Source organism: Podarcis muralis, chromosome W, assembly GCF_964188315.1.
Source record: "Podarcis muralis chromosome W, rPodMur119.hap1.1, whole genome shotgun sequence".
Lineage (NCBI taxonomy): Eukaryota > Metazoa > Chordata > Lepidosauria > Squamata > Lacertidae > Podarcis > Podarcis muralis.
The window spans coordinates 29,545,213-29,560,331 of NC_135674.1; the positions used below are offsets into that span (position 1 = coordinate 29,545,213).

The 15,119-nt window shown below is 49.0% G+C and overlaps 1 protein-coding gene across 1 annotated transcript in view; it reads left to right on the forward strand.

Annotated features, from left to right (window-relative positions):
• Positions 1 to 15,119, forward strand: part of LOC144326344 (maestro heat-like repeat-containing protein family member 1) — a 58,948-nt gene that overhangs the window by 32,951 nt on the left and 10,878 nt on the right. The window contains exon 10 of the mRNA XM_077922879.1: positions 7,382 to 7,486. Within this exon, the coding sequence (XP_077779005.1) occupies positions 7,382 to 7,486 (105 nt within the window). The remainder of the gene's footprint in view (positions 1 to 7,381; positions 7,487 to 15,119) is intronic.

Below are 15,119 nucleotides of genomic sequence, written 5' to 3' on the forward strand. Positions count from 1 at the left end.
AAGGTGTCAGAGCAGGGGGAAGCAGCAGCTCCCATGCCGGAGGACAGACCCTCTTGAAATGATTGCACGGGGGGAATCTGTGGCCAACTCGCTGGTTGTGGGTGCTGATGGTCAAGTGGGCCTCTGTTCTGCTAGCAATGCTTGTGCAAGGCACACAAGATATGTCCTCTGCTGATGGCGTATGGGGAAGGGCCGTGGCTTGGGGCAGAGCATCTGTCTTGCATGCCCAAGGTCCCCGGTTCAGTCCTCAGCATCTCCAGGTGGGGCTGGGAAAAGGCTCTCTGTCTGAAAGGCCAAAGGGCCAACTGCCAGTCCTCAGTACCTGTGGATCAATGGCTGGGCTTGGTCTAAGGATGCTTCCTGCATTCCATTGCTATGGCTGTGGTGAGGTGTATGTTGTATTGTTGTAATTATCACACACACAAACACACAAATGACAGATTGCAGGGCGGTTCACAACATAAAAATCAGAACAGAAAATGCATAATAAAACAAAAGCAACCCAAGAGCCAATTAATATCTAATTCTACTAATGCTTTTTTTTAATGGCTTCTTTTTTCTGTGTCTTTAGTTCTTGTTTTGTTTGTAAGCTGCCTCGAGTCCCTGTCTGGGAAAAAGGTGGGGTATTATTAATAATAATAATAATAATAATAATAATAATAATAATAATAATAATAATGTCAGGGGTTCAGGAGCAGAGGGACAGGAAAGGGAGGAATTAGAGACCGAGGGAGAGGGTTCGGAGGGAGAAGTCAGCGATGATAGCCATCCGAGGTCTCTAAGTCTCTCCAGTGAATCAGAGGATTCACAGAAAGGGGCTCCAGTGGTCAGAGCCGGGGGGGTTGCCAGAGGGAACACCCCAGGAAGGAGGGGCCAGAGGGGACTCAGAGAGCAGCAGCTGGAAATCGGGACCAGCTTCTCCACCGGAGAGCAGTAAGGGGGAGGAGTCCCAAACATCGGCAGCAGGCAGCATTCCGTCAGCGGAAGGACAGGAGTCAGGGTTGGCCACGCCTGCATCAGAGAGCGAGGAAACGGTCAAAAGGAAGGTCAGGGGCAGCGCGCGCGCGCCAAGTTCAAATGTACAAGAGGGGGGCGCAATGGGCAGTCCGGAGAGAGAGCCGGGTCCCAAAGCCCGCCGGAGAGAAGGGGAGGAGTCCGAAGGGTCCGCTTCCGAGGCATCCAGGAAGGAAGGCACCCAGGGGGGTAGTAGGACCCAGAGGAGGAAGGAGAAACGTAGAAGGTGGAGTAAGGCTAGAGTCTTAAGCTGGTGTACAGGGGGCGGAGACTCAGACGAGGCTTCGCTGGTCTAGGGTCTAGACGTAGAGACGCACGCTAGTGCTTGAAAATGGAAACTAAATGTCAATAAAGACTTCTGTACAGTTCTACTGGCTAGCGTTGGTCTTCTGTGAGCTGAGACCTGGAGGCAGTCTCTGACAGTAAGCCTCGTCTCCAATATCATCGGTTTTCTTCGCCTCAAGCATCGCTAAGGAAGCGAGGCAGGGAGGGTAGAAGACTGGTGCCTTGCGAGCTCACAAGAGTCAGGCAAGATGACTACAGAGCAGAAAATAGCTTCCCTGCAAGAAGCGGTGACACTACTCAACGCTGAAATAATCGCATCCAGGAAGAGAGAGGAAGAAGCGGCAGCTGCCTGCAGAGATCTTCAAGTCAGGTTGGAAGGGCTTGTAAAGCAGGGGATCCCAGTACCCAGATCCGAGGGGATCGGTTTGGGGAAGAGAGGAGGCAGCATTGTATCTCATTTTGATGGGAATTTGCAGCAGTACCCCAATTTCCGAGCAGATGTGCTGTTTGCGCTGCAGCTGCTGGAAAGAGACTTTAGAGATGAGCGGGAGAAAGTGGGGTTTATTTTGTCTCATCTGCACGGGGACGCGAAAGGATGGCTGCGCAACCTGTGGAGGGATAAGGATCCAGCGCTCCAAAGCGCAGATGCGTTCATTAAGGCGATGGACTCCTGTTTCTTATCCAAAATAGACCTTGACATTGCCCGGAGGGACATATTTGGGCTAAGACAAGGGAAAGCCAGCGTAAGGCAGTATCATTCCCGGTTTTTTGCATTGGTCAACGCGCTGAATTGGGATAAGGATTCTCCGCCGGTTAGAGACCTTTTTTGGGAGGGTCTGAATGCACAGATCAAGGATGAGATGGCAAGGGGAGAGAGACCCACAACCACTCAACAAGTGTTTGAAAGAGCGTTGTCTATTGGGGTGAGGCAGGAAGAACGCCCGTGGAGCAAAGAAGAAGGGCGTTGGGGACGCTCACCAGCGAGGGTGCCCTCCCTCTTGCCCAGAGAGGCAGCGCGTGCGCAGTCCACGCCTCCACAGGGAGGGGGCGAGGAGCAGATGGAGATTGGCGGTGCTAGGGCTCACTCAGCTACCAGAGCCTTAACACCGGGAGCAGTAAAATCGAAGCTGCCTAGAAGGAACAGGAAGTGTTATATATGTGAGAGTGCAGAGCACATGGCGAAAGAGTGTCCCCAGAGGATCTTCAAGCACACTGCAGCTTCAGTGACAGTAGTGGAAACAACTCAGCAGAGAGCACCACAGCAGGGAAACGACCAAGTCTGGCTGGAAGAGGAGGCACTGGGGCCCAGCCAGACGAGTCAGTGAGGAAGTCCCCAGAGATTTTGCAGCCCACAGACCCCCTCCCGCCCAAGCCAGTGGTGCAGCTAACCGCATCGCTTCAGCTGCCCAATGGACTCACCTTAGAAGTGCCTATTACAATTGACTCTGGCAGTAACGCAGACTTTATAGGATTGGAGTTCATTCAACAACACAACGTAGCATTACTGCCAGCCACACTGCCCCTGAAGGTTGTCACGGTGGATGGCAGGGAACTGCTAGGGGGGCAGGTGGTGCAGCAGACGCCGCCTATGGTGATGCAAATTGGGAATCACCGGGAAGTCATCAGTTTCAATGTCACCCAACTGTCCGACACGCCTATAGTATTAGGCATGAGTTGGCTGCACAGACACAGCCCAGCATTGGCTTGGTACCAGCGCCAACTGACTTTTGGCTCCTCCTACTGTGCAGAACACTGCATTATACCCAGCCCAGAAGGGGAAGAGGAGGACCCGCAGTTACAGTTGGGCACGCTGCAAGCAGTACCCCACAAGTATGCGGAGTTTTTGGAGGTATTCTGCGAGAAGGAGGCGGACAAGCTACCCCCTCACAGACCCTATGATTGCAAGATTGACCTCCTGCCGGGGGCGACGCTGCCAACTGGGAAACTGTACTCCATGTCTGAGGATGAACTGCAAGAACTCAGGGAGTTCATAGATCACAATTTGAAGCGTGGGTTCATCCGGGAGTCGAAAGCGGTGGGAGGCAGTCCCGTATTCTTTGTGAAGAAGCGGGACACGCCCCAACGGAGGCTGGTGGTGGACTTCAGAATCTTAAATTCGAAAACCAAGCCCTCAGCTTTCCCCATGCCCAAGATAGACGACCTGCTCGCAACGGTGCGGAAAGGACGCGTTTTCACCAAGTTGGATCTACGTGGGGTGTACAACCTGATTCGCATGCGCGACGGCGACGAGTGGAAGACGGCCATGTTCACGCCACTGGGCACCTACGAATACAGAGTTATGCCCTTCGGATTACAAAATGGCTCTCACACTTTCCAAGCCTTTATGCATCACGTGCTGGCGGGGCTCCTTTACAAGAAGTGCGTATGCTTCCTGGACGACATCCTGATTTTTTCAGAATCGCGAGAGGCGCACGAGAGGGATGTCAGGGAAGTTCTGCAGAGACTGAAGGAGCACAGGCTGTACGCCAAGCTGGAGAAGTGCCAGTTCGACGTGACGGAGGTGGATTTCCTGGGCTACAAGTTGTCGGACAAGGGGCTCGCCATGGACAGCGCCAAGGTTCGCGCAGTTTTGGACTGGAAAAGCCCACGCAATCGGAAGGAAGTCCAGCGGTTTGTCGGCTTTGCCAACTTTTACCGCAAGTTCATCAAGGGATTTGCCATGCAGACAGCGGCCATCACCGACACGCTCAGCTCCAAGAAGAAGAAATTCATCTGGACGGAGCAAGCGGAGCAGTCCTTTCAGAAACTCAAGCGTCTCTTCGCGTCCGAAGAGCAGCTGCTGCATGTGAATCCCAGCAGACCCATGAGGGTGGAGACAGACGCCTCAGACAGAGCCGTGGGAGCTGTCCTGTTGCAACAAGACCAGCAGGGGGACTGGAGGCCGTGCGCCTTCTACTCGAGGAAGCTCAGCAAGTCGGAGCAGAATTACACTATCTGGGACAGGGAGTTGCTAGCCATACATGCAGCATTCAAGGCATGGAGGCACTTCCTCATCGGAGCCAGACATACAGTGCAGGTCCACACGGACCACAAGAATCTGGAGTACTGGCGCACGGCTAGGTTCCTCAACCAGAGACACATTAGATGGGCAGAGTTCTTCGCGGACTTCGACTTCAAGATAGAGTACATCCCAGGCGACAACAACGTGATGGCGGATGCATTGTCCAGAAAGCCGCAATACCTGGAGGAGGCGGCACCGTCGGCGGCCAAGCACATTTTCGCACCGGAAGCGTGGGCATGCGCATCGGCAACCGTGGACCTGGACGCCGTACGTCGCGCGCTGCGGGAAGACCCCTTCGCACGGGCCAAGATGGAGGAGGTGCACAGGGGCACTGCGAGGGCCGACGAGTTCCAGATACGCGATGGGTTGCTCCTCCACAAGGGAGCACTCTACGTGCCGGGAGACGACCTCCGCGCAAGGGTCCTGCAGCAGCTACACGACGCTCCCACCGCTGGGCACTTTGGCAAAGAAAAGACTGTCGAACTCGTAGCCAGAGACTTTTGGTGGCCCAAGATGCGGGGGGAAGTAGCGGATTACGTCTCGAGATGTGACACCTGCCAAAGGGCCAAGTCAGTTCACAGACCGCCGGCGGGACTGCTGGAACCGCTGCAGACACCGTCTGAACCGTGGGAGAGGGTGGCCCTGGACTTCGTCACGGATCTGCCCAGCTCGAGGGGAAAGACAGCAGTGCTAGTGGTGGTGGACATGTTTACTAAGATGGCACACTTCATTCCGTGTGCGAAGGTAGCCACGGCAGAGCAGACCGCCAAACTGTTCATAGACCACGTGTTCAAAGTCCACGGTCTGCCACGGTCTATTCTCTCCGACCGGGGGCGACAGTTCATCTCGAACTTCTGGCAGAAGCTGATGGGCATTCTGAACGTCAAAGTCAATTTGGCGTCGGCGAGACACCCACAGACCAACGGGCAAGCGGAGAGGGTCAACGCCATCATGCAGCAGTACCTGAGATGCTACGCCAATCAGCAGCCCACGACATGGGTGGACGACCTGCCGCTCGCCGAGTTCGCTTACAACAATACGAAGCACGTGTCGACGGGGGTGACGCCGTTCTTCGCCAACAACGGGAGGCATCCCAGAACCTTCCCGGGTTTAGAGAGAGTGGGGGAGGGGGAGCCACAGGCAGCGGAAGCCTTAGCGTCGGAGTTGCAGGAAGTCCACGAACAACTCAGGAGGCAGTTAGAACTAGCAAAGCAAGCATACAAGGTGCAGGCTGACAGACACAGAAGAGTTGGGGAAGACATACAGGTGGGAGACTGGGTCTGGTTGGCAGCGCAAGCAGTGCCGACCAAATCGTTAGCGAAGAAGAAGCTAGGGCACAAGCAGCTAGGACCTTACCAAGTCCAGGCACAGGTCAATCCAGTGGCCTTCCGGTTGGCTCTTCCGGAGGGTTCCAGAATGCATCCGGTGTTCCATAGATCGGTGCTCACGCCCTACAAAGCACCTCATAGGTTTCAGGAGCCAGACACAGCACCACACCCGCTCAGAGAAGGGCCCAGAGAGGGGGGGTCGCCTAGGAGGGGGCACATCAACGAGGTCACAGAGATTTTAGACTCGAGATGGGGGGAAGAGGGAGTAGAATATTTCCTAGCCAGAGAGGGTACCCCGGCCACTGCCAACAGCTGGGTACCGGACTATGCCTTGGAGGAGCCTCTGCTCAAAGAGGAGTTTCATGCCCTCTTCCCACACAGGCCCATGCCAGCAGAGTATTTCGACGACTGGCTCTTCACACCCACTCTTTCAGCCAGCACATTCCTGGGGTTCGACTCGGACGAGGAACGGGCACCAGTCCCCAGCTCCCAGGTGGGTTCGCCACCGGGGTCTGCCTCAGACCACTCGTATTGGTGGGACGATCAACCAGAGGAGCAGTGGCGCAGGAAGTGGCTGAGGGGTCCTTGGATGGGACCACCCGAAGAGGGGGAGAGGGGCGAGACGCATATGGACGTGTTGGGGGACAACGTGGGGTTCGAGCACGAAGACAGAGAGATGGAAGCAGAGGAGAGTGACGTTGACGAGTACATGGGGGATGAACTGTATCCTGCAAGCACCCCCGCTACGACGGAGCACCCAGTACCCGCACCGGAAGGAGGGGAGGGGGGAAGGGGGGGCTTCGAGGGGGGGATGGATGTCAGGGGTTCAGGAGCAGAGGGACAGGAAAGGGAGGAATTAGAGACCGAGGGAGAGGGTTCGGAGGGAGAAGTCAGCGATGATAGCCATCCGAGGTCTCTAAGTCTCTCCAGTGAATCAGAGGATTCACAGAAAGGGGCTCCAGTGGTCAGAGCCGGGGGGGTTGCCAGAGGGAACACCCCAGGAAGGAGGGGCCAGAGGGGACTCAGAGAGCAGCAGCTGGAAATCGGGACCAGCTTCTCCACCGGAGAGCAGTAAGGGGGAGGAGTCCCAAACATCGGCAGCAGGCAGCATTCCGTCAGCGGAAGGACAGGAGTCAGGGTTGGCCACGCCTGCATCAGAGAGCGAGGAAACGGTCAAAAGGAAGGTCAGGGGCAGCGCGCGCGCGCCAAGTTCAAATGTACAAGAGGGGGGCGCAATGGGCAGTCCGGAGAGAGAGCCGGGTCCCAAAGCCCGCCGGAGAGAAGGGGAGGAGTCCGAAGGGTCCGCTTCCGAGGCATCCAGGAAGGAAGGCACCCAGGGGGGTAGTAGGACCCAGAGGAGGAAGGAGAAACGTAGAAGGTGGAGTAAGGCTAGAGTCTTAAGCTGGTGTACAGGGGGCGGAGACTCAGACGAGGCTTCGCTGGTCTAGGGTCTAGACGTAGAGACGCACGCTAGTGCTTGAAAATGGAAACTAAATGTCAATAAAGACTTCTGTACAGTTCTACTGGCTAGCGTTGGTCTTCTGTGAGCTGAGACCTGGAGGCAGTCTCTGACAAATAATAATAATAATAATAATAAACAAATTGCAGCAAACTTTCTCCTTTACAAAACAACCCCTTTTTGCAATTTGTCCCCTCTATGAAGCTTTGTGAATTTGCAAACCTGGATTAAGGGTTGTCCTTCCATGTGATGACGATGATTTCTCTCTCGCAGCACACAAATGGCTGGATTGACGCCACAAAAATCAGTGAGAGGCAAAGAGCAGTCAAGACCACCAACGTACTCATGAAATATGTCTCCGAGCATTTGGACTTTGATGTGAGTGACCAAGGCTTAACGCTGCAATTTCAAATCGTATTGCGTTGGAAAGTTCAGGTGTGAACTAGATGAAAGCTGTATGGCATGGCCATCCCAGGGAAAGGTGCCAGCCAGTGCTATTTTTCTAGAAAAAGAGGTGCCAGGACTCACCATGAACTCACCTCCCTCATTCTCTTATAATGGCAATAGCACCCACCTGAGAGGTGCCAGTGTTAGCTATTTGCAGTATAGTAGCACTGCAGAGAGCTTGCTGGGGAGACCATGCATTAAAAAGGGACTCAAAAATACAGTTTCTTTACAAACTGTAAACATACCCTTAAGACTCTAGTGCGCTGCGTATTGGTCTCTGAACACAGGATAGCGAGCCCGCTCTGGGAATCAAGGTAAACTCTTACTGGTAGTGTTACTTTCATCTGTAGGTCTGCAAATACTTGCAGATACCATTCCACATCACGAGTGGCCTGAACACATGCACATAATTCACTCTCTGTTGTGGAGAGACAAATAATGGTTTGTGTCTGGGACTTCCTTTCAAATGGACAACCGTTATAACAAAACACCATACCAGACACACCCCTGCAATTATTTTGTTCCACTGCATGAGATGCATCGCAGAAAATTTCAAAACCTTTGTCAATACATGATGTAAACTGCAACCTATAATGTTTGGTATGTTTCAGGTGCATTACCACTCTTTTAAGAGCATAGAAACATTGCGTAGTGGGCTTTCCCACAAATTTTGCCAGAAAGTGAAAGGCATAAGTTATATCTGGTCTTGAGATTCTTTGAATGAAATTTAGCTTGCCTATAGCAGAACGATACAAAGTTTTGTTAGGAAATGGCTTATCTTCACCTGTAAAGGTGAAACCACACACCATAGGCGTTTCCTTCCCATTTGCATTTTCTTAAACCCATTTTGAATCAATAAGTCTCATATCTGGGGTTTGTGGTACAAGAGACCAGGTGTTATGCTCTTTTAAAGAAGCTATCTCAGAGTTCATAGCTTTATACCAATTTACAGCTTGGTGCTTAGGTAAATTCGGAACATCATTGTAGCTTTTTGGCTCAAAAACCGCCTTATTGGCATACACAGTATTTAAATGTTCATCTGCAAAATGTTGTGGCTTCTGTCTTTTTCTATCTGAATGTCTCAGTCCGGAAGGAGAGTCAGATTCCTCAGACTTAATGGGACTAAGTGAACTACTGGTTTCAGGTTGTAAATCATCATTGTCAGACTGAAGAGGTGCCTGTAGGCTAAGCTCACGGTCAGAAAACTCAAGAGAATCTAACCTCCCCTCGGGTGCCTGTGACTTTAAATCATCAAACAAATTGTCAGATTCAACAGGCTTTTTGTCTTGTTCCATTAATTCAGAAGCACCATTTCCTGCTGCTGCTGCTGCTGCTGCTGCTGCTTCCTCTTCTTCCTCAGTGTCATTTATACCGTTAGTATCTTGGAAAACAGCAACGCCATTCCAATTTACAGTTTGTATCATGCTTCTGGTAATATGAAATTTGCCAGTTGCTGGTATGTAAATTCTGTACGCCCCCTGCTGGTAGGCCATTAATTTTCCCTGAACACTACGCTCACCCAATTTCTGCTTAGCGGGATAATGCATAATTATATCTGAATCCCAAGTGCATAGGTATTTCAGATTAGGGCATTTTTAAACAGCTTCTCATAGGGGGTTGTTAGGATATTTCCGTTCCACCTTAAACAGGGAGCAGGCTGTTGTTTGAGTCACAGTCTGCGTACTTCCGGCTCACAGGAAGTTTATGTTTTGTACATAGCTTTTGTTTCTCTCTCTGTGCCTGAACACGCAGGCAAGCAGTCATGTTTTTTCTTTGTTCTGACCAACGGTGAATAAAGTTGTAAATAATGCTCTCCTGAGTGCATCTTTCGTTGTGCGAACTCTGCAAAGGGCGTGCACAAGTCCTTGGAATGTGGTGTTTCTGAGGCTTGTATCACTAATTGACTGATACTGCGTTCCTACGGGAGGTTGATGGATCGCCCGAAGTCGACGTGGGGGCATGATGGCCTTTGTCTCCCTGGCAGTATCCCAACAGGGGTGACATCTAAACCAGAATGATAACTGCGATTTCTAACGTAACAAAAGGCATCGAGCACTTCAACCCAAAAGACTTTGGGCAGATTAGCATTGTGCAGATAAGTTTTAACCCCTGCCTGCAGGTCACGCTGCACAACTTCAACAAGCGCATTTTGCCAGGGACTTCGGGGGCAAGATAACTCATGAGTAGTCCCCTGCGCTTCCAGGAAATTCTCAAAATCCTCAGAAACAAATTCCCCGCCCCGGTCAGTAAACAGGTTCTTAATTGGTTTGTTAAAATGCGTTTTTACCCAGTTGCAAAAAGCTCTGTACTTCTCAAATGCTTGGGACTTCTCAGCTATTGCATAAGTCCAACAATATCTACTATACTGGTCTATCAGGGTAAGCCAGTACTTAGAACCTCCTAATGATGGTGGGAGTGGCCCAACTAAATCACAATGTACACAATGTACTGAGCTCAAATGGCTCAGTTACTTTCCTATCTGAGCACCTACCCTTGAGTGCAACCTTAATGTTATTCTTGCAACAGGATAGACATTGCATAAAGAATTTACATGGTTTTAAGTTTAGGCCATTAACAATATTCTTTGTCTTAATTACATCAGCAAAATTCAGATGTCCCAGAATTCTGTGTGCTTCATGGGCACACCCGGAATGTGGCCTTACATTCCTCAACCCCTGGCTTGACTGTGCTGCTCTGCAATTTATAGGCGATTGGGAGTAGGTGCGAAAATACAGTCTATATAAACCATCAGAGTCCCGCGCATTCAATAGACGTTTGTTCCCATCGAAAAACTCACACATTGACTTTAAGAAACGCACAGTTATGCCTTGACGAGCAAAACATCTTACTGACAATAAATTGTCCACTGACGGGCAGTAAATGCAGTTCGCTATCGTAATGTTTAAAGAGTCAAGTTTAATAGTACCCCTGCCAAGCGACTGCAAGACTTGTGAATTGGCTAAATGTACATTACCAATTTCCTCTTCAAAAGAAATAAACTAGCTTCGTTCGTTGCAAATGTGCTGAGATGCTCCTGAGTCCACAATAAAAGACTTCCACTTGGCACCTTTAATTCTTTTACGATCTGTAGTCCGAGCATGAAAAGCTCGTGGCTCGTTTCTGTCTTTACGGTACGATGTCGGCTGCTGGGCTGACGACCGTGACTGACGAACAGAAACAGACTTGGGAGTACTTTGCTTTCTTTTGGATCTGCAGTCCTTTGCAAAATGTCCCTGCTTATTGCAGAACCAATAATGCTTTGCAGCTTTAAATGCAGTCGTATCACCACAAGTTTGCATATGGCGTTCCTCATTGTTTCTGGAAATAGGAGTGCTTATGGCACAAGCCTCCCTTCTATCCAACTCGCCCATTAATCTTGCCGTTATCCCTTCCACAGTTAATTGTGCTGGTGGAACGGCAGATATCTGGCTAGCTACACTATCAAAGTCCTCATTAAGGGAACAAAGAATGATAAAAACATACTGAATATCAGGTATCTCCATGTCCCTTTGAATTAATTTGCAGTGTATTGCCTCCAGACGTCTCAAGTGTGCTGCCAAATCAGATTTTGGAACAAGAAGGAGACAAATTGAAATTGCAGAGTTTTGAGAAACTAAAAGATAAAGTGCGAGACTGGCTTCATTATTATCAAACAATCTGGACAAAAAAATTGGCTTCCAGGTGGAAAAATCAAAATTGGAAACAGAACTGTTAGACCCCAAAACTAAGATACTATCAAGAATATATAACTTGCTGTTGAAATGGAATACTCAGGATGAAACGGTTAAATCTGCTATGATTAAATGGGCACAAGATGTTGGACATAACATTATGTTTGCTGACTGGGAACAGTTGTGGACCACAGGTATGAAATTTACGGCATGTAATGCCTTAAGAGAGAATATTATGAAAATGATATACAGGTGGTACATGACACCAGTCAAGCTTGCAAAAATCTACCATTTGCCCGATAATAAATGTTGGAAATGTAAAGATAATGAAGGCACATTCTTTCACCTTTGGTGGACGTGCCCAAGGATTTTTTTTTAAAAAAATATTTTTATTAAGTTTTCTTTCAAACAGTCAGGAATTTACAGAATAAAGAATAAAGAATGAAAATACAAGAAATAAGAAATACATAAAAACCAACTTTCCAGAATATTTTTACCATTCCAATCGGACTTCCCCACATCTTCCGAACCCTGCGTTCTTTGCAATTAAAACATCAGCAATTTGTTACCTTGTTTCATATCTTACTGTATCTTTCAAGTACTATGTTTCTAAGTTCAAAATACTGTGTCTCCGTTATTTGTACCTTAAAAATAAACATAGTATAGTTATTTCATATTGTCCACCTCGTCTTTCTTATAACTTAATTTCCAATTCACATATTCAAGTTGCTGAAGCAAAAGTTTCCTAATCATACACATTCTTAGCATTCATACAACTTATATTGTTTTTGCAAATAGTCCTTAAATTTTTTCCAGTCCTCCTCCATTATTTCCTCTCCCAAATCTCGGATTCTGCCAGTCATTTCAGCCAGTTCCATGTAGTCCATCAACTGCGTCTGCCATTCCTCCAGCGTGGGTAAATCTGGTGTCTTCCAATACTTTGCGATGAGGATTCAAGTGGACGTGCCCAAGGATTAAGGCTTTCTGGGAGATGATATATAATGAAATGAAAAAGGTATTTAAATATACCTTCTTGAAGAAACCAGAGGCCTTTCTCTTGGGCATGGTCGGCCAATTGGTGTTAAAGAAGGATAGAACTTTAGGGCAGCAGCTGAAGAAGGAACAAAAAGGGTTTTCTTGTGTGAGTTTCTTGTGGCTGATTAGCTGCTCTCTCTGGGCAAAGGTCAGAGGGGGCAGGGCTTCTGTTGAGGTAGGTGATTAGCTGTGGGAGGAGCTTATCAGAGCTTTAGGGCAGCAGCTGAAGAAGGAACAAAAAGGGTTTTCTTGTGTGAGTTTCTTGTGGCTGATTAGCTGCTTTCCCTGTGCAAAGGTCAGAGGGGGCAGGGCTTCTGTTGAGGTAGGTGATTAGCTGTGGGAGGAGCTTATCAGAGCTTGTAGGGCAGCAGCTGAAGAAGGAACAAAAAGGGTTTTCCTGTGTGAGTTTCTTGTGGCTGATTAGCTGCTCTCTCTGGGCAAAGGTCAGAGGGGGCAGGGCTTCTGTTGAGGTAGGTGATTAGCTGTGGGAGGAGCTTATCAGAGCTTTAGGGCAGCGGCGCGCGCCTAGCGGCGCGCGCAGTTTGATCCATATTTTAGATTTAGGGGAGCTAGTCTCAAACATTTGTTGGGGGAGACCTAGGTTTTTTGGGAGGGATTTATTTGTCCTGTCTCCACACTTTTTATGATAGAGGACCACTGTAGTCACCCCCAACGACACGTTCCCAAGATGGAGGGTGAGGGAACAGCTGCAGTCTCCTGTGGTTCCTGCGCAATGTTTGCCATCTTGCCAAAGGTTGCAGGCAGCTTTACCTGCAGCAATTGCATGTTGATTGCCCTCTTAAAAGACAAAGTCCAGCAACTGGAGGAACATGTAGCTACGCTCCAAAGAATTAGAGAGCTGGAACTCTTTTTGGAAGCAACAGAGCACACCGTCTCCACCAAGGAAGAGACAGGGGACTCCCCTGAGAAGGTGGCTAGTTCACCAACACAGGAGTCAGATATATGGAGAAACGTGACTCAAAGAAGTAGGAGGCCCAGGGTTCGCTCTGATTGTTTAGAAATACGCAATCGCTTTGAGGTCCTTTCCCCTAGCATGGAAGACGAAGAGCAGACTCCATTTGAGGATCTCTCCCTCATTACAGTCGATCAGGTATATGAAGACGAGGAGCAAAGGCAGTCCTCTGGGAATGTCCAGGCGACCTTGGAACCGACAGCTCACAGAAGAACCCCGACCAAACCTAAGAGGAGGCGTGTAGTGGTGATAGGGGATTCCCTACTGAGGGGAACAGAAGCAGTGATCTGTGGGCCTGACAAGATGTCTCGGGAAGTGTGCTGTCTCCCCGGGGCTAAGATCCAAGATGTAACTGAACGACTGCAAGGAATCATAAAACCCACTGACAAATACCCCTTCCTCTTGGTTCATGTGGGAACCAATGACACTGCAAGCAATAGCCTCCAGAAGATCAAAAGAGATTACGAGGCTCTGGGCAGGAAATTGAAGCAATTAAATGCACAAATTGTCATCTCATCTGTCCTCCCAGTTGAACGACGTGGCCCAGGGAGAGAGGGAAAAATAGTGGAAGTGAACAACTGGCTTCGCAAATGGTGCAAACAGGAACGGTTTGGATTCTTAGATCACGGAATGCAGTTTCTTGAAGATGGACTTCTGGCAAGCGATGGGCTGCACCTCACAACGGTTGGGAGGAATGTTTTTGCAAAAAATCTCAGAAACCTCATCAGGAGGGCTTTAAACTGACTAATGTGGGGGAGGGAGACAGTGCTCCTGAAGGTAGGAGTCTATCAATTGATGAAGATGATCATCCAAATGTCATAGACCGAATGGAGCAAAGAGCATGCAGACCTAGTGGTGGGAGGAGAAAATCCTTAAATAAGAGACACGGGGGAATGATTAATGGACTTCAATGTCTGTACACTAATGCGCAAAGCATGGGAAATAAACAAGATGAGCTTGAGCTCCTGGTACAGCAAACTAAATATGACATAATAGGAATCACTGAAACCTGGTGGGATAAATCCCACGATTGGAATGTAATAATGGAGGGATACAATCTATTTCAAAGAAACAGACCAGACAAGAAAGGAGGAGGAGTGGCGTTATATGTCAGGGATGTGTATACCTGTGAAGAGATCCAAGATTTAGAACCTCAAAGCCAAAGTGAGAGCATTTGGGTCAAAATTAAGGGAGAGAAGAATAACAGTGACCTCATTGTGGGAGTTTACTATAGATCCCCAAGCCAAACGGAGGACATAGATGATGCCTTCCTGGAACAGATGGCCAAGCATGCAAAAGGAAGGGAGATAGTAGTAATGGGGGACTTCAATTACCCGGATATTTGTTGGATGTCAAACTCAGCCAAGAGCATAAGGTCAAACAGATTCCTCACTGCCCTTGCAGACAACTTCATTGTCCAGAAAGTGGGAGAAGCAACAAGAGGAACAGCCATTTTAGATCTGGTCCTAACCAATGTTGATGACCTGGTTAGTGGGGTAGAAGTGGAAGGATCATTAGGCGCGAGTGATCATGCTCTTCTGAAGTTTACTATACAGCGGAAAGGAGCAGCCAAGCATACTAGGACTCAATTTCTCGACTTTAAGAAAGCCGACTTCATAAAGCTTAGGGAAGTGCTGGGTGAGATCCCATGGACAGTAATACTAAAAGGAAAGGGAGTTCAAGATGGCTGGGAGTTTGTTAAGAGGGAGATAGTAAAAGCACAACTTCAGGCAATACCAATGAGACGGAAACATGGAAGGTGCCTAAAGAAGCCAGGGTGGCTATCTAAAGAACTTTTAACTGAGTTAAGATTAAAAAAGGATGTGTACAAAAAATGGAAAAGGGGGGAAACCACCAAAGAGGAATTCAAACAAATAGCCAGCAC